The sequence below is a fragment of the Ursus arctos genome, unplaced genomic scaffold (assembly GCF_023065955.2).
Source record: "Ursus arctos isolate Adak ecotype North America unplaced genomic scaffold, UrsArc2.0 scaffold_32, whole genome shotgun sequence".
Lineage (NCBI taxonomy): Eukaryota > Metazoa > Chordata > Mammalia > Carnivora > Ursidae > Ursus > Ursus arctos.
The window spans coordinates 11,993,086-12,018,767 of NW_026623008.1; the positions used below are offsets into that span (position 1 = coordinate 11,993,086).

The 25,682-nt window shown below is 57.1% G+C and overlaps 1 protein-coding gene across 2 annotated transcripts; it reads right to left on the minus strand.

Moving 5' to 3' along the window:
- Positions 1-56: 56 nt before the first annotated feature.
- On the minus strand, positions 57-25,682 carry RCC2 (regulator of chromosome condensation 2). Of its 2 annotated transcripts, XM_048221981.2 has the most exons (13): positions 25,510-25,682; positions 24,182-24,470; positions 18,696-18,789; positions 15,250-15,393; positions 12,089-12,220; positions 11,370-11,458; positions 10,106-10,220; positions 7,981-8,147; positions 6,339-6,519; positions 5,975-6,080; positions 5,009-5,081; positions 3,193-3,270; positions 57-2,480 (listed from the first exon to the last, which is right to left on the minus strand). In XM_048221981.2, exons 2-13 carry the CDS (start codon positions 24,461-24,463, stop codon positions 2,376-2,378), a joined length of 1,566 nt encoding a protein of 521 aa, XP_048077938.1. In that variant the 5' UTR covers positions 24,464-24,470; positions 25,510-25,682; the 3' UTR covers positions 57-2,375. The 2 variants fall into 2 exon arrangements, with proteins under 2 accessions (XP_048077938.1, XP_048077939.1); XM_048221982.2 differs by lacking the exon at positions 25,510-25,682 and having other exon boundaries at positions 24,182-24,591.

Consider the following 25,682-nt stretch of genomic DNA (forward strand, 5'->3'; position numbering starts at 1 on the left):
GTGTTCTTAACGTCTTATATGCTGGTTCTACTGAAAAAGAAGCACAAAAGCCAAAACAGAGTAAACAATGATGTCGTTTATTTAAAATGTTTACTCCAAGAAATATATATATAAAAAAAAAATAAGACAATTACAGCACTAAACCAGGCACCTTCGACCAAATCACAACCTCTTCTTGGGTTCGCTCCCCTTTGCCCTGAGCCCCCTCTTCCAGAGACTCCTTCCAGAGCTGGAAGGCAGGTCAGAGGCCCGGGGGGTCGGCACAAAGTGCTCTCTCAGCCCGGGGCCAGGGCCACTCTGTCTTTGTCTTGGGAGTGCAGGACAACCCCCTAATTCCTTGTCACGAAGGATTTTTCCCCGTTAGGAAGTTCATTTTAAAATTCTAAGCCAAAAGGAGTGATTGTGGCGGAGAAGAGGGCCGTCTTCACTGGGAAGCTCCGAGCCTATGCGGCTCTAGCCCCTGGCAAGGGGCCCTGAAGTAGGCTGGTGGCGGGTTTCAGACTAGTCCCCTGGAAGACCGGAGCCCCGCCTGCCCCAGGGCAGCTCCCGCAGAGGGGACCCCGGGGCAGCTGTGCGGGTCCAAGGGGTGCATGCGCCGAAGCCCCATTCCAGGAGAGAGACTTGTGTCGGGGAAAACGGGTGGGTGCCCCGCACAGGAGAGCCTGAGAGGCGGCTTTGGGGGTGATTTGGACTAATTAGGTTAGTTTAGCAGAAGCTTCTCCCCTGGACTACGGACTGACACAGGACAGCAAAGGTGAGCGTGAAGTCAGACTAAACCTTAGGAAGACGCGGGCCGCTCTCCTCGCGCGAGGCCTCGGCACCAGCCAGGACAGATCCTGTCACATGCCCTGGAAAGGCAGAAGCCGCCGTAAGGTGCGACAGGGGACGGGCAGGGAAAAAACCAACGACGACTCGATCATTTTTGGCATTTTAACATCGAGACAATGACAAGTGGTAACAACAGCAAAGCAAAGAATAAAAAAAAGACCCATATTCACCTTTCCCATCCACCCAAGTGTCACACCGAAGTTCCACCCCCACCTTCCCCCAGAAGCACCACGGAACTAAAAAATCTATTTTAAAGCACCCAAACCAGTCCAGACCCTCTCGAAACCAAGAGCCCCAGCCAGAGCTGTCGCCTCTCCTGGGTCCAAGTGAGCGGAGGGGTCCGGGAAAGGCACCTCGTAACTCACGCGGAGCAGCGCAACGCCGGTGACGAGCTCAGGCAGAGGGCACGTGGCGGGGAGCGGGGTGGCAGTCACAGATCTGCGCTGACACGCGGGGAAGGGGGACTTCTTCAGGAATCCCAACTATTTGGTACCACAGACAAGCAAGGCGACCAGAGAGCTGGGTTAGCAGAACGGGACCCCGTGTCTCAGAGACAGGGCCCGTTCCAGCAGGATCCGGCGGCGGATAGGGACAGAAGCACAGAGGTGATAAAGGCTGGTACGGAAAGGGCTGATCCTTCCTTGCAAGGACTCCAGAATGCACTTTTTTTTTTTTAAACTGCTGGCTGATCGATTTCTAATGGCGAGTGCTGGCCAGGTGGGTCTGGCTCGTCAGAGGAGCCTCAGAGCCGCCTGTGAACCCGACATGTTGTCCCCACGTCTGCCCGCCCCCCAAGTCCCCACTGGGTCCACAATCACCTGATTTTCATTTGGACTTCTTTTACAGCTAAAGTAGATAAAAATGGCTAAACACATACCCCAGAGCCCCCACCAGGGGGGAAAACGGCAGACTCTAGTCACGTGGCAGCCAAAAGGCGGTGGGGCTTACAAGCAGCCAAGGAGAGGAACAGAACTGCCAGCCTCAGCTGGTCAATGAGGGGAAAAAAGCGGGAAAGAAAGTGACCCAGATGCTTCCGAAGCAGGCGGGCATGATTTCGGATGGAGATCCACCACCAGGACTGTCTCTGATCCAGCCACTGCCGGTTCCCAGAGGGACATTTCTTTCTGCGTCAACGGGGTCTCCTCTCCCAGGGAGCACCCGCTCGGATCACAACGCTAGTTACAACTGGAAAGGGGTGTTCTGAGAAGTGTACTTAAGAGCAGGAAGAAAAAGAAAAACAACTCGGGCGGGGGGGGGAGAAACCACCTAGGTTGCTCAAAGTTTCTGCCTCTTTTGTAGGAATGGTAAGTCAACTATGAGCAAATATTTTAATTAAACATTAAGAGAAAAAAACCCACTTTGGAAAGCATACAGAAAAGGTAGTTGACGTTGAATCACTTATAAAACGGAACCTCAGGGAGTCTGACAAAAATGCACCTTCGGTCAACTTTTGCTTTCTTAAATTCCTCGTTCGACGTCCCGTCCCAGTGCACGTGGAACTGACAGCTGCCGCGGGAGGTGTGGAGCTGCGGGTGGCTCCAGGACCATCAGAGGGTCCGGGGGTTGTACTCTGGCAGTTTCTTGATCTTCTCTTTCTCGGTCTCGCTTTCGTCCCGAGCTATCACCAGGGAGTGTGCGTAGCCCATGGCCACCTGGGGGAACAGATCAGAGCTGGATGTGCCAGGGCCCGTCACGGAGAGCGGAGCCGACAACGGGCCCCCGGGTCAGCTGACCTGGCACCGGGCGCCGGGACCGCTTCCACGCCCTTTGCTCAACAGCGCTAGTGTCCACGAGACCCGTTACTGACGCCCCGCCAACCAAGCCTTCCAAGCTGCCACCAAGTAGGGATGGCGTCAACGCTGTCAGCAGAGCCTGGCAGGGACGTGGGGATCCTGCCCCCATTCCCTCTGCCTCTCTGGACCACAATCCGGCCTTGTGTGAGGGCGCACACCCCATCTGTGCGTCGGCAGACAAGGGCGGGCAGGACAGCCGGGTGGAGAGAAAAGCAGGAGACTCGCCACCCCCCATCCGCCCCACAGCCTAATGATGTGTAGTCTCGGCTGAAAGTACAAAGCAGATGTGAGCAGAAACCTTGTCCCCAGAACAAATCCGCCATGGCTGGACTGGAGCCAGTGTCATTCAGGGTAAGACAGCCATCGAGCCTGGCCGGCTTGACCCCGTGCCACCGCGTCCTGATGGCCGTTCCCCACCACACCTCAAGACCACACAGCAGAAAAGCTGCTCAGGGAGACGAGAGCAGCCTCAAACAGGTTCACAAGCCCAGGAGCGGGGAAAAGCAGGTGCGGCTTGGCACGGCCCTTCTTTGCTCCCCTAGCTTCTCGCTGGCCCGGAGGCCCCGCTCACCTGCTCTGTGAAAATGCCGTCAAGCGTCTTCACCTCTTGAGCGGCGGTGGACGACTTGGGCTTGTGGTCCCCATAGCCCTGGCAAAGCGAACACACACACAGACCTGGGGTCACCGCGGTACAGTCCAGAAAAAGGAACATGGTGACACCTGTGGGGACCCCGCTATCCGGGGGCCAGAGCCCCGCCATGCTTGACATTGACAGCTGGCCTGGGGAGCCACCCTACCCACAGAAGTGCTGCCTACAGGGCACTAACCCTCAACCCGAGGAAGATCCTGACACTGAAGTGTCACCTGGGGGGGTTTGTGTGGTAACGGGGGTGGTCACTGGGGAGACACCATCATCACGAAGCACACAGGCCGTCCCCACTCTCACCCTGCCGGCTGGAGACTGAAGAGCCCCCATCCCCCCACCAGACTCCAGGACCCCAGAGCCAGCGGGCTCTGCCAGAGAATGCTTGGAGGGAGTCACACAGACAGGGCGGGGATGGGGGCTTCCAGGGCCAGCAGACCCTCCCTTCCCAGTCCCATCTGCCGCCAAATGCCTCCTCATACCTTCCCGCACAGCGAGTGCTTCCTCCCAGACGCCCTGCCATCTCCTCCTCGCCCTGAAGTCCCCCTCGTTCCCCTCTGGTTTTTTTTTTTTTTTTTTAAGATTTTATTTATTTATTCGACAGGGTAGAGACAGCCAGCGAGAGAGGGAACACAAGCAGGGGGAGTGGGAGAGGAAGAAGCAGGCTCATAGCGGAGGAGCCTGATGTGGGGCTCGATCCCGTAACGCCGGGATCATGCCCTGAGCCGAAGGCAGACGCTTAACCGCTGTGCCACCCAGGCAGCCCTCCCCTCTGGTTTCTAAATTGGTATTTGGGAGTCTCTCTCCGATAGGCCCTAGAAACACCTTCCCTTCTCTGAGCAGAATCCATAAAAACCAGGCCAGGTTCAGTCTCCTAATTTCAAGGCTGCCTCTGAGGGGCCGCCGGAGTATCTGCGGCCCGAGGGCCCCTGCAGATCCCCGAGGACAAGGCCACCAAGTCCCAGAGACGGCTCAAGGGACCGAGAACCCCTCCCTTCCCTCCTCTCCATCACCTCTCAGCTCCCACCCACGAGCGAGGCGGGAAGGGAAACAGACCGCCTTCCCCACAGGAAATAACAAAGAGGCTGGGGATCAAATCGCAACTAGAACGGGCAGACCGCCCGCCGGGCTCCGCAGCCAAGCTGTTCTCGATGAAGAAATTAAAAGTTAAAGACTCATCAAGACCAGAACTGAAGAATCAGACAGCTGGTTGGGGAAGGCCAAGTATGGGTGAGGAATTGAGGGCCATCGATTCTATCAGTCAGGCAACGGAGATTAAAAGCAGGCAACAGAGACTTTGACTTATTTAGGAAAAAATGAGGGAACTATGTCCCTGAGTGACGTGAGAGGCTGGCCCCGTGGCGCAGGAGAAAACTCGGGAGCTGCACGGGGCCCGACACCCCGCTGCTTTGGCTCACAAAGCCCTCCCGGAGGGGAGCAGAGAAAGCACCCCCTTCCGCATCACCAGCACACCTCAACCACGCTGACAAAACCACAGGGAAACGGGATCTGCAACCTCCCTGTCCCCGTGTTTCCAACGCAGTCGTGAAGGACTGTCGCCGTGACTTGACGGGCACAGAATCCCGAGAGCCGGGGTGACCCAAAGACTGGGGAGCGTCACAGCCTCGCATGCAGATGCCCGTCTCCCTTCTGCCCGTTTTTTTCGAGAGGCAGCCCCGGTGTGCCTGGACTGGGTCCCGCCCCCTGCCACGCCCCCCCCCCCCCCCCCCCCCCCCGCGCTTACCAGCTCCCCGAAGGTCGGCGACGGGCCCCAGCTGATGGTGCTCTCGTCAGCGGCCACGATGATACTGCTCTTCCTGCAAACAGGCAGGGACTGTCACCAGCGCGGCCGGCACGTCAGCAGCCCCGGCCACCACGACGCCTCCTGCAGGCTGCCTGCTCTAGAGCGGGTGTGACTCGCTAGCATGAAGATCAAGTCCGTCCCGTTAAAAACTCCGTGAGGCACACATTTCGCACAACACACATGGGGCATACGGGCTTCTCCGAAACCCTCATCCCCGTGCAGGCCCTGAGACAGAGCCCGAGACAACGGCAGGAACCAGGCTCTCTACCCCAGACCTTCCCACCAGGAAAAGAGGTCATGGAATCAGGATGGAGAGCTCATTCCAAAGGTGGGGGGGGGGGGGTAGGCAACAAAAAATACCCGGGACAGGGCTAGACATTCCAGCAGAGATTAAAGCCATAGCACCCCTAGCCCAAGACGCTGTCCCCCTGCCCACCCCCCCACCCCCGGCAACCTGGCAGTTGATTAATATAACCAAACTCCTCCCCAGGAAGTATTAGAGCTCAACAGGTGTCCTCAAAATAAACTGAAAAGCACAGGCTTAAAGACAAGTTCTTCTTTCCAGCTTATCAGAGTTACTAAAATCCTATCACTATGTTCAGCTAAAATCATTTTAACCCGCAAGATGAACAGAGCCCACCAAGCCTTTGAAGAACAGAAACCGTCAAGATGACTTTCCTTCTGTGACGGCAGGAAGACAAGCCATCATCTGTTCTAGAACGTACCAAGCCCTCTTGCCCCTAACAGTCCCTCCCCTCCTGAACTCTCGTGCATCTGATGCCCCGCTGGGGGGAGCTGGGGGGGAGGGGGAAATGGAGCCTCTCAAGGGAAGAGGCCCCCACCTTAGGGTATCCACCAGCCCCAGGAAGGGGACAGACGTCCTCACCAGGAGACACTGTCACATACCCACAAGCCAGGCTCCGGATTCTCCAGCCACAGAGGTCCTGCACGGCCTTCGGGTACATAGTGGATTCGCGGGACGTGTTGGTGGCCCCCCAGAAGAACAGGCCACCTGGGGAAAGACAGACACATTCCACATTCCCACTGTGACCACACATGCCAAGAACTGAATTCTCCTTTACAGCAACAACAAGAAAAGCAAGACGCCGCACGCTGGGGACAACAGAGGAACATTTTGTCCGACAGAACACCGAGGTTTCGGTCTGGGAACGCGGAAGCACTCTGTGGCTCCCCACTCACCAGAGCCCTCATCTGCCAGGGGGGTTCTCCACACCCCTCTCCCGAGGCCCAGACAGGGGAAGTCACTAACCCACTTCACTGACAGCGAAGGAACAGGTGTAGCCGGCGTAGATCTGGGACGCCCCGCGCCCGGGGAAGTCGAACAGCTTCACCAGGCGAGGGACCATCTCATCCTTCTGCTCGGCGTGGCCCAGGCGGCCATAGCCACCAAAGCCCCAGGAGAAGACGCGCTTCTGAGAGTCCAGGACCAGCTGCGGGCGGAGAGAACACACAGCGTGGGGATGGGCCCCCAACAGGAGGGGATAAGAGGGGCATCGCTCTGTTGCAAAGAACAACATGGTAAAAGGCAAAAACACTGCGGAGAAGCTGAACCTGCCCCCAAGCTGGGGGAGGCGACGGCGCATTTCCTCTTTCCTCTGCCATGGACGCTCCTTTCCATCCTGAATTACTCCTTTTAGTCCCAAGTCCCCCTGGTTTCTCATCAGAAGCAAGAGTGGGAGCCTCCAGAGGGCAGCTCAATGCACTGGTTTCCCCCACCCCGGTGTAGACGGCACTGCAGAGAGAACCGAGGGAAGGCCTGCCTGCCTAGGACGACTCTTAGACACCCCCCACCCCACCCCGTTCACAGGGGACCTCCATCTGGTCACGTGGACTGAGAACAATTTAAAACTGGATCTTCGGGGAACCTGAGTGGCTCAGTTACACATCAGGCTCTTGATTTCAGCCCAGGTCTGGTTCTCAGGGTAATCAATGAGCTCAAGCCCCGCGCTGGGTGTAGAGCAAACAACTTTTCCTTCACGGCATCTCCGACGTTCAGCATCTGAGTGGTGTGAATGTACGACCTGTTGAAACCATCTGACATAAGAGGTCTGCCCAAGATCCACCTCTGCTTCCCCGGACTGGACAGAAGAGGACCACAGACTTCAGACTCCGGGAGACCGCAATCTCCTAGCCCCGTCACTGAGCACTAAGTAGACAGGGCGTATTCCAGGGACGAGGCCGCGCCTGAGGTCACTTGACTGTCAGCTGCACACCAGGCGACCAGCCTGGTCTCTGGACTCCCAGCCCAGTGCTCTCTCCACAGAGAAGAGAGCCAACTTTGACTCGCAGGCATTCTCGAGCAAAATAACTGCAAAGAGGCAACCAAGCTCCACAGGCACCAATACTGGGGCGCCGGCCGGCTCAGTCCGTGGAGCATGCGACTCTTGATCGCGGGGCTATGAGTTCAAGCCCCATGACAGGTGTGGAGATTGCTTAAAATAAAAATCTTAAAAAACCAAACAACACAGCATATACACAAAAACACTACTGCCACCTATTTCAAGTGATCTTTAAGGGAACAGCCTTCGCAGCTGAAAACCACTCAACACCCTCCATATGGGGGATCGTCTGTGGACCTAGAAAGGGGTCTGTGGTGCTCTGGCAGACAAAAGCCGACCCAGAAAGACACTTACAGTAGGATTCTGACCTGAAATGTCCGAATGTCCATCCTTTCGCTATGTCTCCGGAAGTGAGAGAAACTATGAAAGTAAGCGCCCTATGGCCAACCGAATGGGACAAAGCCTTGGGGGGGGAGGGGGGCAGGATGTCGCGGATCTCCGGGATGGGTTCCCGGCCAGAGCCAAGTGTTGGGACACGGGAGCATACACACACCCTTCTCTGCAGAAGGTGATGCTCGGGAAGAGGAGAAGCCAGAAACCCTCAAGCCTTACCGTGTGGTTAGCGCCACAGGCCACATCTCGGACGACCACGTTTGGGACTGGCAAAATCTGCCCGTCTTTCGTCTTCTCGATGAAGATGGCCACTCGCCGGGGCACCAGCTCGCAGTCATACTCTATCCGCTGCGCCCTGGCGATGAACTTCCCGTCTGAGTTGTGTCCTGGGGCGACCAGAGCCAGCAGTCAGCGGCAGCCGAGCGCGCGCGCCCCAGCCTGGCCCATTGGGGCCTCGCCGGGACACGTCTGTCAACCAACCTAACATCTTCCCATCTGGGGCACAACCCCATCAGTACCAGGAAATCGATTTTGGGGGATGAAACGAATTCTTTTTAAGAAATGAACGAGACAGAATAGGAAACACCGAGGATACCGTCCGTAACAAGGATGTCGTTTTGTAAAAATTTCTTTATATGTGCCTCTAACGTTTGGATCAGGCCATAACACAGACCACAGTTCTGACTGTGAGCCACGGTCACAGAAGCCAGAGACCACGGATTCAAAGGAATGGCCTACTGAGTATGGTCTGGGCCCCACCTGGCCCCTGGATGGGTCAAGAAGGGACAGAAAAAGTTCAACACACAATCCCGAGACTTGAGTTTTTAGGACTTACTAGTAACCTAAATATATCATCACGGGTGTTAAAATACAGTTAACGGCACTCGCTCGTCTTTGCCTTGCCTGACCCAGTAAAATGCGTCATGACAGAGAGGGGGTGGGGGCGAGCGCGTGTGCTGGGGATACACTTCCCCAAGGTTACATTTATATGTTCTAATTCTAAAAGGGATCTGTCTGGATTTGGACAGTGAGATTCCAGGTGGGTTTCAAAGAAAGCCGAGAAGTAGGACTGATCCCGCAGATACACGTGAAGCCAGCACGTCAAACTCCCATTCAGCAGGTACACACCGGGCCCCCGAGAGTCTGTACGAAGCGCTCAGAGTGCGTGGCACACGGCCCCTGCTCAAGGACCAGCCACTGTCATTACTACCAAGGTCATGTAGTTTTCCCCAAAGGAAAATCCCCTGCCCGTCTGCAAATGCAAGGCAGCAAGGGAGCCCCACACACTCCCGGAAGGAGACCGGAAACACACTTCCGGTGTTCTGCCCGGGGTTGGGGATGGCACCAGGGCCTGTGGCCATGGAAACGGTTTCTCCAACAGTCTCTGGCAACTCCCTGGCAACCAACACTGCATGTGCGTAAGGGGCTGTTCGTTCTTATTCACTTCTGACTTGCGGTATATTTAGTTTCACAAAGTCACTGTTCCCTGAAGTCTAAGGCCAGCGCGATGCTCCTTGTTCTATTTATACCTCCTTCCATCTGCCTGCTCTTAATGACGTGGGGACCCGGCAACCCAGATACGGGGGCCGCGGGGATCCGGAGTGGCATGCAGCTGAGGCGCCAGCAGAGGGCGCCCACTCCTCACCTCCTACTCGCCAGGGGCTGGGCTGTGGGAAGGCGCCAGAAAGGAAAAAAAAAAAAAAGAAAAAGAAAAAGAGAAAAAAAAAAGAAAAACAACACACTTTGGTGTCAGATGGGAAAAGAAAATGGAGACCTTGTAAAATCAGAATCGAGAAACATTTTCCACTTACTTTCTGAGCTTTCCCTTTCTACTCAATGAGAAAGACGTGAATGTGTTTCTGGAGGAGGGCATTCTGCTCAAGGACGGGAACGGGAGGGGTCCTGGTCGCAGGGAGGGGGGCCCAGGTGGGCACCAGAGGGGGTCGCCCAGCCCAGGGTCTGCACTACAACCTCTACCTTGTGTAATGTTCTCACTTCCGGTAAAGGCAAATTTTTAAATATGAAACCGAATGAAGGTGGTTTAATTTTTTTTTCTTACAACTCTGAAATCCTTTTACATATAAATGAATTCCCCTCCCAGAAACAAGAATCCTTTGTCAGACTCCAGCCCCAGACTTACTCATTAAGGCCAAGCCATTGTAATGCTCTACGGCCCTGTGATTTAGGACGCGCTGTCCCAGGAAACGAGAGATCCACTTAATGGATCAAGGCTATTATCTGCGATCAATTACCCACATTTCCAACACGTGTGTGCGGGCCCACACTGACTTCTGGTTCCAGATATGCAGTTAGATTACAGAGCTTTTAAAAAACATTTGCATACCCAGCTGACCATATTCAGGGCACCCAAAGGAATAGAGGTTCCCTTTGCAGTCCATTATCATACTGAATTCAGCCCCACAGGCCATTTTGGTAATTGGTTGGCCGTTGTACATTATCTGAAAAGACAAGACAGGAGACGCTCAGACATTTTTAAAAGATTGATAAAAAGCCTCCCCCCACACCCTTGCTCTGCAGATCGGTGTGAAACAATTATTAAGATTGCAAAGGAAGCTGAACAGACCCAGGAATTCTGAAGGCCAAAGCCTAGAGTGTACATGAAGAAAACACCCTGTGACCCCCACCTTCTCAGCAGAGTCAATTCCCAAGATAGGGCACATGGTGTGCCCAGCCCCGCATCCCCCAAAATGCCCAACACCGCGTCCGGTCAGCACAGACCTCAGCTGAGCAGCCCGGGCGGGAGGGGGAAAGAAACAGCCGAGACCACACATAACCCCCAAACCTCACCCCGTCCCTGGCAGGCAGTTCAGCCTCAACTTGGACCAGAGAAACTTTGTCCCGTTCCCCTTGCCCTCTGCAGACACACTAGCCTAACTAGTCTTCACGGAAGGTGCGGACAGGACATAAAACGGTTCGAAGTCAGGAAATAAGAGAGCCAAGGCCCCCCGAGGAACTCGACGTGGGTTCTGGAAACACGTCAGACAGGCCTTGGAAGCTGTGCTATTATCTCACCCAACAAGCGTGAGCCCTGGGCCCTGCCCATCGCTCCCAGCTTCCTCTAGAAACTGTCACTTCCTCCTTAGTGCAAATGGCAGACACAACAGGGACATTTCAAAAATCCTTCAAACCACAGGTAAGCTTGCCCACGGTCTCTTTTCCAGACCAGGAAATGGGAGCCCCGCCTTCATCCTTCAACCTCACTGGCACGTGGTCGCCTTACATCACTGGCCACGCTCAGGTGTGATCCCCACCTCTCTAACGTAGGCACACATTCCTCAAGGATAAAAGACTGCCGACCTCCTGTCTGGGAGCTCAGCCCTGGCAGGTGACGCCATCCAAGGTCAGAACTCAAGAATTATTTGCAGAGAAAGACACATCAGTTCTCGGGAGGTTTTTTTTGACCGTGGGCACCTAGGAAGCATACTTTAAAGACTACAGCACATGACTTCCACTCTAAGAACCTAGACCGCTTCCACAAGGCCTCGACTCAACTACCAGGAGCAGTGCCTGGTCTCCGCCCAGAAAATCGAGCGCAAAGGCAGAGAGAGACAGAGGCCCTGGAGCCCAGAGAGGGGCGCGGGCGGCACCTGCGCGGGGCTCGGGACGGCATCTGTCTGGTTGCCGAGGCCAAGCTGCCCCATCTTGTTCTCTCCAAACGCAAGCACGGAGCCCGTTTCTGGAAGAAAAAAACATTATCACAAAAGGGAAAAGAACACTGAGGGTTCTGAACTCGAGCTGGGATCAAAGGCTCCGAAATGATAATAAACAGGTCCTTTGCCAGGAAGAGCACAAGGGAGACGGCACCGCACACGGAGGTGGGGCGGGCAGCTCGAAGCAGAAGCCCTTCACCGCCGAGGCCGAGCGTGCGGGGTGACACTGGGCACAGCCCCGGGCCACTGCCTCCTGGTCTGCCTACAGGTGGGTGAGGCCGTCAGCAGCTCGGAGAAGCACCCACTGGGGCTCCCTGGGCACCTTTCTGATCCTGACTAAGAGCCACAGAGGCGACTCCACCCCAAGACCCAAGGTGGACCACGCGGCCTCCTGCCCGGTTCAGAAGAAACCAGCCGTGGGGCGCCTGGGTGGCACAGCGGTTAAGCGTCTGCCTTTGGCTCAGGGCGTGGTACCGGCGTTCTGGGATCGAGCCCCATGTCAGGCTCCTCCACTGTGAGCCTGCTTCTTCCTCTCCCGCTCCCCCTGCTTGTGTTCCCTCTCTCGCTGGCTGTCTCTATCGTTGTCGAATAAATAAATAAAAAAATCTTTAAAAAAAAAAAAAAAAAAGAAGAAGAAGAAACCAGCCGTGCCTTACCCGTCAACGCCAGGGTGTGGTTCCGTCCGCAGGCCGCAGACACAATCACTTCTTGGCTCAGACCCTCGATGAGCTTGGGGGCTTCTACCCTCTTGGTGTCACCGTGTCCCAGCTGCCCCTTCTCATTTCGACCTGCAGATCAAGAGCAAGATACAGTGGGAAGGAGAGAGGGTGGCCGGAGCAGCGGCCTGGGAAAGGCAGACATATCTGGGTCCCCCCGAAAGCGCCCTCCACACACAAACAGCCGAGAACGAGGCGGATGAAAGCCTCTGTCAATGGCCAACCTCTCGAGGCCTGCGAGAGGGGCCGGGTGACCAGGGTAAGATACTTGGTGCCGTCCCCAGAGACAGCTCCGTGGGCCACTGCCACCTCCTTCACCTTCTCTGACCTGCTTTTCTGGGTCAGCGGCTGGGACCCAGCCGGGAGCACCTTCTGTGGCCCTGTGCTACCAAGGGAGACAAGCAGTGCTCGGGTCGCGCTAGGTGCCCCGCACAAGCAGATGAGCTCATGGAAACTCCCAGGTCTCACTCTGCCTGCCTGACAACAATTCCCACGCTCCCTTCCCTCTGAGATGGATTTTAAGAAGGGGAGCCATTTTTGACACCTGCCTCACAGAGTTTAGTTACCTCAGGGCCCTGGGCATCTTCCGTGGACCATTTGGTTCATTTCTAATCGTCGTTTCTCCCCTTTTACCTGCCCTGGAAACGATGCCCACAGAGCAGTGCCAAGCCCACCGGCTGCGGACCGCCCTCCACAGGACCCTCAGCCGAGGACAGGACTGCTCGGACCACAAGCCCTTCCTGCGAGGCTGCCTCGGCCTCTGGAGCCGTGCGGGCTGGGAGCCCCGAGGCACAGGGCTTCTGGCAAGGCCCTCTGGCTCCACGGCAGACACGGCAGGCAGGGTGGGCCAGGAGGAGCCCCTGCGGTGCCCCTGGTTTTCAACACGGGCTACCACAGCTCTCAAACCAAACAGCTCAGCAGGCTCCTCACAGGTCCCCCCGGCCAAGGGGACCACCACACAGCGGTTACCAAACGTATTTGGGAGATTTTATAAGGTCAAAAAGTCAGGGCACCTGGGGGCAGGGGAGGGGAGCAGTTCACACCCTTCCCTGACAATGACCTTCTGACCTTCCATCACGAGACACATGGAGAACAGAGCCACAAGGACGAGGACCAAGCATCCTGAGGCCCGGAGAAGGAAGGGAACGGCCAGCTACGAGAAAAACCATCCTCAAGCTCGCGCTCGGACTCCAGCCCTCTGGCAAGAGCAGCAGACGCGAGTTTGTACCGGGAGCTGTCCAAGTTCACCGGGAAAGGCCTGGTTTCTGGAACCCCCGAGAGGCCCAGTGGCGGACAGATGCAGACCCCTCGAGAGTGACGTGCTGTAGCACTGAAGCTTCCAGACACCAGACAACAGCCCGGGCCATTTCAAGTAGCTAACTGTGGCACCGGGACGCGTCTGTCATTGTCCCCCGCCCCCCCCACCCACCAAGTCTGCTCGTGGGACACATGTCTTTGCTCGGGGGCCAGGTTGGCTGCACGGCCCTCTGCACCACTCCCTGCCCACAGGGCCAGCACAGGGCACATTTTTAGAAGCCCCACGTAAATGCAGTTCGGTAAAGAGATCAGAAGGAAGATATTTCAAGTTGGGAGCTCTGACAGACTGCTGTGTTCAGCGTCGGAACACTAGGCAGGAGGGGGTGCGCCGGGGGAAGGACACCTCTGCGCCAGTTGGGGAAAATGAAAACCGTGGCAATGTCAGCATGTCATCAAGAGACTATAAAGTTTAAATTTGGGCCAGACACACTTGTTAGCTTTTTTTTTTTTTTTCCACCAGCATTACAAAATTAGCAGAGTGCAGCGAAGACAACAGATGTTAATATATTTGGACTTTGGTACAGCAGCTCATGAAATTGCAAAAAACGGTTCAAACAGACCGAAATAAAAAAAGCAGTCATATGGACTAAAAGCTAGCCAAAGACCAGAAACAAAGGGCGGGGACAACTGCCAACATACCCAGCTGGAGGAAGAGTCCAGGAGCTACCAGAGGGCGTGGGGCTAAACAGAGCCTTAGTCAGTACCTGGATCAACAATCTGGAAGGAGGAAACGGGCAGCGGTGCGTGGGAGCCCCGGCGAGGGGACCCTGGAGCAGGAGGGGACCAAGGGCAAGGACGCCACCTCCCAGTGACCCAGGCCAGGGGGCCAGCAACCAGAGACCAGCTCCACTCAGAAAAAAGTAAACCCGGGGCACCTGGGTGGCTCAGATGGCTAAGCGTCTGCCTTCAGCTCGGGTCATGATCCCAGGGTCCTGCTATCTAGCCCCACATCGGGCTCCTGGCTCAGCAGGGAGCCTGCCTTTCCCTCTCCCTCTGCCCTTCCCCCGGCTCATGCTCTATCTCAAATGAGTAAATATAATTAAAAGAAAAAAGAAAAAAAGAGAAAGAAAAAAGTGAACTCAACTGTCGGGAAATCTAAGAAATAGGCATCGAGCAACCAAACCTGCAGACAGGTGTGATCCCCGGAATCACAGGGACAGGATCGCAGAGACATGGTGGCCGAGGCTGTGACGTGGCCGGTGGCATTTAAAGTGGCAAGAACAGAGGTCTTACGTCAACACTGTGCCACGAAGCAAGAAGGGGGGACTGTCTGCCCAGGGGACAGCGTGTCTAAAATAGGAATTCAATTCTAGGTGCCTCAAGATCAGAAAGATCCAGATTCAGTCAGAACGTTCAGAAAAAGGCTGCTTAAAAAAGAGGATTCAGGGGCGCCTGGGTGGCTCAGTGGGTTAAGCGTCTGCCTTCGGCTCGGGTCATGATCCCAAGGTTCTGGGATCGACCCCATGTCAGGCTCCCTGCTCAGCAGGGACCTGCTTCTCCCTCTTCCTCTGCCCCTCTCCCACCTGTGCAAGCGCTCTCTAATAAATAAAATCTTTCCCCCAAAAAAGAAGATTTCAAAGAGTTCGGTGTACGAGCAAATGGCAGAAGGGTGGAGGAAGGGGATACACTTGCAGGGAACAGGCAGGACCAGCTGGAAATCGGGGAGAAGAAATATGGCTGCAAAAAGGCTGCCCTTCCAGGCAGATGGAGGAGAAAGTCAGCCCCACGGTGTTGGGGGGGGGAACCCCCATGAGTTGCCCTGTCCCACCCGACCCCAGACTTACCCCAGCTCCACAGCTTCCCTTCCGTGGTGATGAGGAGGCTGTGGGCAGCGCACGAACCCGAGACCACTGTCCGCACCCGGACCCCCGACAGGCAGCCGTATCTATGGGGCCCCCATAAATTCTGACCGAGATTGCGGTAGGCAGCTGCAAAGGGAAGAGTGCAAATCAAACACCCACAATGACGGAGGGAGGTGAAAAGCACCCCAAAAATGTCAGTAGTCACCAGGGGTCCACTCTCCTCTGACACAGAAGCCCCGGGGTGCCACATGAGCCTGGCAGCGGAGGCTGTCCAAGGCGAAAGTCTGCAACTGAATCAAACCAACTGCTGTCGGCCCACTTGTCTCTGGCCCCAACCCGTGGGGACCTCAGACTCTCGTGCACCGCCTGAGCACGCCCACACGCAGGTGGCCACAAAGGCAGGGTGCTCTCCCTCCTGCTGGGAGCCCAACCCAGGAAAGCTGGGGTGAACCCAGTATTTCTTTCCCCACACCCCTTCTCACCTTCCCCTGCCTGCCCTCCACCCACCTCGGCCTCGCCCCTGCAGCCAGAGGCTCCTTTCAGAGTGAAGTCTGAGTGTCCCCATCCTCCCCAAAAAACACCTGCTCCCCCCCCGCCCCATGCACATCTAACAGACCCCGTGTGGGGGGCCCAGCTGACACCCCTCCCCTGCCACACAATTTCCTCCTTTCTCAGGGGTCCCACTGTAGTGGCCAGGTCATGGCCCCATGCTTTGCCATGCATCCCCTCCCACAGAATGCCCTTCCCTGACCCTTGCTTGTTCTTTAAAACTCATGTCAAGCACCCCCTCCTCCAGGAAGCCCTCCACGCCCACATCCCCTTTTAGCTCATGGCTTCCCGCACACCGTGAGGCTGATCACAGCACTCAAGCCTACTAAACTCATGCTCCTTCCAGGCCCTAGCAACCCCAGGGCCTTGCCAGTGCCAGGCACCCAGGAAGCACTCAGGAACACTGGAAGGTGTGTGGGTGGGAAGAATGCAGCTGCCTCCTTCCAAACTCCCTCTCCTCCCCATTCATGGACAGGGCATGGACCACACTTTGCTTAGTATTTTCAATTTGGAGCTCTGGAGGACAGAGACACGAGCCACGTTTCTAGGCCTGCAGGGACCATTATGAAATGCTAGCGGCTGCCACGTAACCGTGTCACGTTAATCTGGATGTCCGAACTGATTAAGAAACTGCTCCGTTACTGGGCTCCAGCGGAAAAGCATTGGTGCAACTCTTCGAGGCCAGTCCTGCCCTGCCCGCGCCCCACCAGCAGAGGGCGCCCAGGTGCGTCCTCATTCAGTTACGGGGCTACCGGTCCAAGGAACACTGGGCAGAAGTGTCAGCGGCCCACAAACAGCAACACCGAGCTGCTCCACCCTGAGATATTCCACTCTCCTCAAAGGCGGAAGAGGACCCGACGATCGTCTGGGAAAGAGCACCCCGAAGACAACGGCCTTCACAGGTTCTGTCCACGGCTGTTTATCACGAAGGTGGCAGGACTGACACATGTCATCTCTGGGGACACCGCGGAGGGAACTCTCCCAGCAGACCTGTCTCACAGGTGGCCGGATGCCCTGCTTTGCCAAAGCCTCATTCCTATGGCGGCTCCAGGAAGATCAATGCCCAAGACGCCAAGAGCCTGAGGGGCAGGATTTGTCCCGGCCTCCGAGGAACCGTCCCAGTGATCCAAGTCAGATTCAGTGCCCGGCAGCAGCGGCTGCTCCTCGGGCAGCCTGGCGGTCAGGGGTTGGAGCAAGAGCCACTGCGTCGTGCTGTCAACAAAGTAGGCATCACGTGGATTCCAGGAGCTTCGCGGAAGTGGGCACCCAGGGGCTGGCCGGCTCCCCCTCCCAGGGTGCGAGGAGACTGGGAAGGGCCAGGGCAGGAGGAGAAATCCTTCTTCCCTTCGGCTTGCACCAGTGGGACAACAAATCCTTCTCCTCCTCCTGTGGTCTCCGGGCAAGGTAATGGAGGACTGAGAGTTATTTTAAAATACTTACAAAGAAGGCTTGTTAATTACATAAAACTTCATTCGCAGGGAGACTGATCAGGGAAGCAAAGATCCGAATGGGAGAAGACAAAAACACACTCTTAAAATGCGCCCAGCATGTCTTCAACCAGAGTGTGAAAGCAGATTTTAAACCACAAGGTGGTTTTCCTTCCTCCGAGACCTCACCGGGGTGTGGGGAGCCCTGCCTGGCCTCAGCGCACCCCACCCTAGGTCCGCAGGAGATGGCCCATGCTCTGCCCGCTTGCTTTCCTCTGAGCGTGTGTCACCGTGTGCGGGCCACTCACTGAGAACAGCTCAGACACATGATGTGGTACACGCGTGGGGCCGGCAGGGAGACGGTGGCCATCACACCCTGGGAGGGGCTTCTTGGACACCAGACCCGGGGCAGGTGGTCCTCTCCACGACAGGAGGCAAAGCGCTAGGCCCCCCTCTAGCTCTGCCGCACGCCAGGCGCTGCTAGAAGTCCTGCTGCCTTCACGGAATACGATGATCTCCTCCGCCTGGCTTGAGGCACCAAGGGAGTGTCCGTGCGCAAATATTTGTTCGCTGGGCAATGTTGGAAAGTACTTTGGGAACCTTTCCAGATGAAATCAAGAGGCCATAAAATGTGGCGACAGGCCAGCTTCACTTCTCTCAGATGGGCCAGTATCCTCCTGAGGAAAGATAGCGAGTTTCTAAAAGCCACTGGGAACACAAAAGCTCCTTCTTGGGACTTCTGTGCTCCCTCCACTCCACACACTGCTACTCGCTCCGTCCGAGCAGTTCCTGCAACAATTGGGCAGCATGCAAAGAACCGTGGACTCCTCTGTAACGTCTACCAAGCTGGACGTGTGACATGTGACAAAAGTCTTCGACACTCTGACATCCCACAGGACCAGCCTCTTCGTGTTCACGAAAGTAACAGACGTGCGGAGGAGGATGGGAAGAAGGTGTCCGTGTTACCTGTGACTACTTATACTTTTCCCGTTTAATCCTAAACGGAACTGGGTTTTTAAAACACAGAACTGTGAGGGGCGCCTGGGTGGCTCAGTCGGTTACGCGGCTGACTCTTGCTTTCGGCTCAAGTCATGATCTCACAGTCATGGGCCTGAGCTCTGAGTCCGGCTCTGCGCTCAGCATGGAGGCTGCTTCGGATTCTCTCTCCCTCTCCCTCCTGCTCTCTCTCAAATAAATCAATAAAATCTTTAAAAATAAACACATACAGAACTGTGAAATGAGAGACTGGTACAAGCCCAGGGTTCGAGTCCTGTCCTGTCCCTAGAGGGGCTGTGTGGCCTCAGGCAAGTTGCTTGGCCTCTCTGAACACCTCTGTCAACGCAGAGAATACCTACCTGGTGGCTGCTGGCGGCAACCACGCGGGCCACCTAGCGCACAGGAAGCACCCGACAAACAGTAGCTTCGTACGGTTTCAGAAACCGGGTCTCATACCTTGCTGTTTAGGCACTTCTTTTCGACCAATCAAGTCCCAGTTGGTTGCCCCAAAAATCAAAAGCTGCCCTTTGCACTTAGACCCTTCAAGTTTCTACAGAGAGAGAGAAAAAGAGAGAGAAAGGATTAGCTTGCAATGCTGCTTCCAGCTTTTGCCGTCTGCCCAATGACAGCCAGAAACAAAAGAAAAATCATCACTCGTTATTCGCGCCTCCCCCGGCGGCTCGCACAGTGACGGAGGCCCAAAGTGGTACACCATCAGGGTACGTAATCCCCAGGCGGCTGGTTGGTGAGGCTCAGGCTCGCTTTTATCCACTGACTTCTCTTGAAAATATCTCTTGCAAGACACTAAAAAGTCAGCCACATACATGGAGTGTCCCTCCACTCCGCAAACTGCCTGTAGAGGTATTTGCGAGAGGCCTGGCGTGGCGCACATGGAGTCTTAAAACGGCTGACCTTGGGGGCCAGCACAGCGCCGCACACGACTCCAAGCCTCCGGAGCCCTGCGTCACCCGTGGCTTCGGACTGTCCCTCCACGTGCTGCCCGCTGTGCCTGGCGCCTTTCGGGGGGGGGGGGACATCATCAGAGCACCGTGTGACATGGGGGATCCCGGCTGGGCCTGTCCCCGCTGCCCGCCCCTTGGGTGGAGAGGCTGTGTTCCCCGCCCCAGGACGGTGTGTCCAGACCCTCAGGCTCCCAACGCAGAACAGCGCCAGGACCACACACTGCTGGGTGGTCAAGGGGAGGACACGCCACTCAAAAAGGCCACCGTCCAATCTGGGGTGGCACTCGGTAGAATATTCGCAGCAGTGTGCTGTGTTTCTGCAATGCCCAAACACGCTTCTGAAAGTCGACCGCCAGGCAGAGACTCGCTTCTGAACCACGCACCCAGGTCCCTGCAGGGGCCGGGGAAGGGGGACTTCCCTCTCTGCCTTCGTCCTTGACCTCACCACCCCAAGAGGCCCAAAAGAACGGTTTCCTTCTGTTTACAGAACTGTTCTTGGAAGAAGGCCTGATGAAAAAAAAAAAAAGCCACCCGGCCCCCGTCATTCTAACCTCTAGGCACCTGCCCTGGTGCACAGTGAGTGCATTTTTAAGAGGAACACATCTCCACGGGGACTCTGTGTGACCCAACCTGAGGCCACGGGCACCCTAGAGAACACACCCCGTCACGCTCACCCACGTTTCCGTGGCTGCAGGCAGCCAGTCCATCTACAGGGCACGTCCTGCAGGCCACACGCGAAGGGGAACCCAACAGCCAGGAACGGAGAAGGACCTCACCACGTGTAAATTATTTAGAGAACGACCTTGATAGGAGGGCAGTCCCACCCCAGAGCACCCACAGACTCGGATTACTTGAATGGGAGCCTAGTTTCCCTCGGTTATCTCCCCTTCTTTGTGTAGCTGGCGGGCCTGGCTGGAACATTCTACAGATCTGCAACAGAGGATGAACCACAGCCAGTGCGTTCTGTCAAGTTCCCCAAGGAAGGAGCGGCCCTGGGTCTCTGCCCAGGTCCCCAGCCGGCCCTCCACGGCTCCTCAGGTCTGTGCGGACAGGGCAGCAGATGACCCCCGGGGGCGACGTGACCGCGACACCGCGACACCGATCGAGGGGCATCTGCTAGAGCAGCAGCTCACAGGCGGCCACCGTGCCCTCAGACTGCCAGGGCTTCCGCGATGGCCCCGGGCAGGAGCGAGTTTCCTCTGTGACCCGAGGTGCCAGCAACTGCACGAGGGAGCAAGGGCCTGTGGGTACTGGGTCAAGCCAGCGGAGCGCTTCTCCAAACTCCGACCTTCCTGATGCCAGGCTTGCGGCAAGCCGTCGTCAACGGAGTCTACCCCAGTCACCGCCGTGGGATTCCTCCAAAGAGGAATTTAAAACACAAAACTGTGAGGGGCGCCGGGGTGGCTCTTTCTCAGGTTTTCCTGTCCTGGGCCTTCTGTTCTCACCCACCAGATAAAACTAACTGACTAGGCGTCATGCTATGATCTGCACAGCTGTTTGCCAAGGCCACCTACTGTATTTCTCCCTAATGTAATTCTTCCCTCTACCTTCTAGGAAAGAGAAAATTCAAATAAGGAACAAGACTCCTAACACCCTTTCAATCACAGCCCATGTCCCTCTCAGTCGCAGACCTGAGCTGGCCCGTCAGGTGGGAAAGACCCTGATGTCTGCTGGCTCCGCCCAGAGGAACCCCAGGGATGGCTGTCAGGGCCGAGGGCCAGAGGCTTTGTGACCCTTCGAGGTCTAATCCAGCCTTCTCTGATGGGCCAAGAGAGTGCTGTGACTAAAGGCTATGTGGCAGTGAAGACGGTCCCACAGTCTCCCCAACAGGATGAGTGAATTTCATTACACCTGCTGTCCCCCAACGCCCCGGTCACGAGCTGGTCCAAATGAATGGCCAAGACAGAAAAATGCACTGCGCTTTTTCAATCAACAAAACGGCATTTCTTGTTCAAAGCGATTTTTGAATTATTGCCCAAGAGCAAAGAGCATGTTTATGAGGCTGGGAGACCACCTTTTAACTTACGTCCTTTTAGAAAACCGTGACCCGGGCACCCTGATCCCAGGACCCTGCTCAGCAGGAAGCCTGCTTCTTCCTCTGCCCCCCCCCGCCCCGCCCCGCCCCACCCCATGTGCTCTAATAAATAAATAAAATGTTAAAAAAAAAAAAAGAGAGAAGAAAAGAAAAGAAAACCGCTAGCCTCGGCAGAGAGAGGGCCGCTCAGAGAAGTGCCAGCAACGACAAATTCCCTAACAGGCTATCAACTAGAACAGACTTCAAAAGCTCGCTTTTTGGTCGTATTTGTTTGACCCTTGCAGACGGGACAGACTTGTCTTGGGGTCCACAAGACTTTAGCACTCCAACACTGAAGAAACCATGAAGACCCGGAGTGCTGGTGACACTCCCATTTTCCAGAACTCTGCCAAGGCGCCTGCATTACCTCCAGGGTCGTGGAGCTCACTCGTCATTCGCCCTGGACCATCATAAAATGCTCATCTGACAAAACCACACGGGGCAGAGCATTTCCTGAGGCTGAAATCCTAAAAATGTTTTACAAAATACACACCTTTATTCAAGGCAACCTGGCCCCTCAACCCCACGAGTATCTGGGTTCACCTTTCACAAGCCCCGACTTCGGCTTAGCTCCAGACAACGCCAGGCAGCTGCTCTCACACACCTCCTTCAAGAAGCCCTCCACGGTGGTGAGGCTTGCAAAATTCTTCCTCAAAAAGCCTCTCCGGAAACAAGCTAGGGACTGCGGGCCGCCCGGGACAGGCCTGCCTGGCAGGAGCAGAGCCGATGCTTCCCTTGGAAGCCGGGAACCTGGCGGGGGACCCACCCGGGACCTAGGCCTGTGGGAAAGCAGCAGGACAGCACAGCATGGGCCTGGCCTTGACTCTGGACCAAAGTCAAAAGATGCTAACAAGACCTGAGAACTCCAGGGGAGCACTTTCCCGGGGCATCCAGACGCTCAGGCTCCTGGATGTGCTCACTAGTCCAAAGGAAATCGCGCTACTGCTTCACAGGCCCTCGTTTTTTAAGGGGGTAGGGGAAGGTACGTACAGATGTATCTACACGTATCCAGGACGTACAAGGTAAGCGGGTCGTAAATACAAAGCAAATGCAAACTGCAAGCACTGCTGGGTCTGTCTGCTCCTGGGGAGCAGAGGACTCTCTCGGTAAGACTAAGAAAGTGCCGTTCCCGTCAGACAAGCCAGCCGCGTGCAGAGCCGCTGCAGAGCTGGGCGTCCCTCTGCACTCTCTCTGGGACTACATGCTTGGGTGAACCTCAGCGCTGGGGTAAGGAGCTCCTCCTTCACTTTGGGACATGAAAACGCGCTGCTCTAACCGGGCGGACTGCAGCCCTGCAGCTGACAGGCGCTCCCGCACAGAGAACACAGCAGAGGCAGAGACCCGCTGGCCATTCTGTTCCGCTTCCCTCCTAACACGCAGGGACTGAAGGGCAAACGGCTGGAGTCCCGCACAGAGAATTAGATCTGTCAAAGGAAAACCATTCCCGCGCTCCAGCTTCTCAATTCTGGCCAGCTCCTGGCACAGTCCTGGTCCCAGGCCCCAGGTTCAGACATTTCAGTGACAGGGGCTCTCCTCCACCGTCTGCCGTGCTGACCCTTTCAACGGGACGGCAGTTAGGAAGCATTTTCACATGAACACTTTGCACAGGGGTTAAGGACACCATCAGAAGACACCTGAGCCCATGTGGAAATTGACTGCCATGGGATGCTGGGACAAGCCCTTAAACTCTGTGCCTCAGTTTCCTCATCTGTAAAGCGGATGAAGAAACGCATTCTTTTTAACCATTTAAACACTGTTTCAGCGCCTTCGGAGGAAAGCACTCTGATACTGCTAAGCCTCACACACCCTTTGGTGACAGAAAAGGGCCACTCGAGAGTGTCTACACCCTAAATGGAAGTTCTTATTCTTCTGGGGCTACCTGAAACCTGGCCAAAGCTCTGATCCTTTCCTGAACACACGTCCCACACGAAGCCCGTGGGTTTCGAGGATCGCAGACCCCGGGCTAAGATCTCTAGCTCTGCAGTGTTTTGCAGGCACCGGGAGTTGAGTTGGTCACGACCTCAATTAAGATCTGCAGGCCCAACTCCAACGAGTGAACTGAAGCCCGCTCAAGGGACGGGAGATGCTCCCCACCCCCCGGAGGGGTACACTGAGCCCTCACCGAGCACCCGCGCCCTCCGACCGCGAGCGATGAACAAAGCCCCAACACCTCTCAGCCCCGGGGGCTTCCCGACCTCAGGGGGAGGACTCTCCGGAGCATGCGCCCTCGCACCCCGCCCCGGCGCCGGCCGCCCCCGCCTCCCCGGCGGCGCGAGACGGCGCAGGGCCGTATGGGGCATGCGCGGCGGCCGCCAGGCCCCGCCCCCCCGGAGCGCCGGAGCCGAGGCGGCGGGAACCTCAAAGCCCCGGCGCAAACCGCCGCTCCCCACAGCGCCCCGGCGGCCCCCTCCCCCAGCGGCGCCCCGGCGGCGCAGCGGCCGTGGGGAAGAGGAGGGGGACTGGGGACGGCGAGGGCACCGGGCGCCGCGGCCCGGACCCGGCGCGCGCGCATCCCCTCCTCGGGCCCGAGACAACTTGCAAAAGTCTCCCTTCCCGGGGCGGGAGGGGGAGGGGAGGCGGAGGGAGTCGGCTCGCGCGGCGCCGGGGGCGGGGCCATGACCCCCTCTCGCGGGCGGGCGGGCGCGGGCTCCGGCCGCCCCTCCCCCGGCGGGGGCCCGGGGCGCGCGCCCCAACGGCCAACCGCCGCGCGGGCGGGGGCGACGGGGGTCGGCTAGGCCGCGGCCCGCGCCCGCCCCCGGCCCGCGCTCTTTTGTTGGGCGGCGGCGGCGATGATTCAGCCCGCGGCCTGCGCCGGCCCCGCCGGCCCCGCCGCCCCCGGCCAGGACGCGCAGTGACGCGCCGCGGCCCCGGCCCCCCGACCCCCCCCCCCCCGGCCCCGCACTCACTACGCGCTCCTTGGTGTGCTCGGGCTCGGTGATGATCACGGCCGCGCCGCCCGCCTTGGCCGCTGTCGGCCGCGCCGCGCGCTTGCCCCCGCCGGGGGCCCCGTCGAGCTCCAGGCCGTCCTCATCGCCGCTGCTGCCGCCGCCGCTACTGCTGCTGCAGCGCTCGGGCCGCTCGCGCTTCCTGCCGGCCGGGCCGCCGCGCTTCCTGGGCCCGGCACGGGCCGTGCCGTTGCCCGAGCTCGGCTCCTCCCAGGCCGCCGCCGCCGCCTTCTTCCTGGGCATGGTCGCGCTGGAGGAGACACGGGGCAGCGGCGCACAATGGACGGGTTATAAACTGCGCGGGGGGAGGGGAGCGCAGCCGAGCCACCGGCCTCCACTTCCTCCCCTGCCCTCCCCAAAGTGGCGGCCGCGGGGTGGGCGGAGAGGGGGCGAGCCGGGAGGAAATCGCGCCCCTCCCGGGCCCCGGCGCGCCTCCTCCGGGGAATCCCGCACGGGAGCCCAAGTCTCCGACTGCAATCCGCTTAGGGAAAGAAAAAAAATGGAGACCCCCCCCGGCCCATCCTCGAGTTAGGTTTGCCTACATCGCATCACCATCGCAGCCTGGTCCCCAAAAAAGTAAAGGGAAAGAAAAAGGAGGCTTCGATCCCCTAGCTTCTAATTACAGAAGGCTCCGGGATACTTCAAAGATCCCCCTTTGAAACAGCTCCCCCCTCCCTGGCCGCCCCACCTGCTGCTTTTGTCTCCGCGCCCCCCTCCCCGAGCCCACTCAATTAAATGCAATTCTCTCTGCCGCCCCCTCCACCGCCCGAGCCCCCAATTCCCCGCCAGCCTGGGGGTTCCGACCTCTGGCTCTAATTAGCCTAATCCCTCGGGGTGGGCTGCCCCCGGCGGGGGGGGGGGGGGCAATGAAGTCGGCCCCCAGCCCCAAACACCTGCTCGCACAGACACGAAAAATAAAAACTTTAATGGTGTCCAACTCTCCCGGCCCCTCCCCGAACGTGCGGCCCAGCCTGTCGCTCCGATCCCGGCTGCGAAGTGCCCCGCTCCGCCGCTACTTTCCCCCAGCGTCCCTGCGCTTTCGCCCTGTCTGCCTTTTTTTTTTTTTTTATTGATTTTGAACAATGGGATCTCTGTCTGTCTCCGATTAAACCACGTGGATCCGCCTTCCTTCCCCTTTTTATTCATTCAATCCCCCAACCCCCCTTCCTTAGGTTTTTTTTTTTTTTACCTTTTCTCCTTTAAAAAAAAAAAAGGGGGTAAAAAAAAAAAAAAAAACTTTCCCAGATCCCACAAACTGAACGTTGTCGATTTTGATTTTCAGTCCCTACCTGGTTGGAGTGATGAGAAACCGGAGAGAAAACGGAAGAGGAGCAACTAAAAGATGAACCGGAGGGCTTTTTTTCCCCCCTCGGCCCAGACCAGGGATCCAACCCACTCACCAGATACACTTAAAATGTAAATACGAGCTTCCAGAACAAATGCTACAACACAAAACAGAAAC

Coding starts and splice junctions, on each gene's coding strand:
- RCC2 (XM_048221981.2), bottom strand. CDS start 24,463: ATGCCCAGGAAGAAGGCGGCGGCGGCGGCCTGGGAGGAGCCGAGCTCG. Junction 18,790..24,181: donor AGCACACCAAGGAGCGCGTA/GTGAGTGCGGGG, acceptor CTCTCTCTGTAG/AAACTTGAAGGGTCTAAGTG. Junction 6,081..6,338: donor CTTCGCTGTCAGTGAAGTGG/GTTAGTGACTTC, acceptor GTCTTTCCCCAG/GTGGCCTGTTCTTCTGGGGG.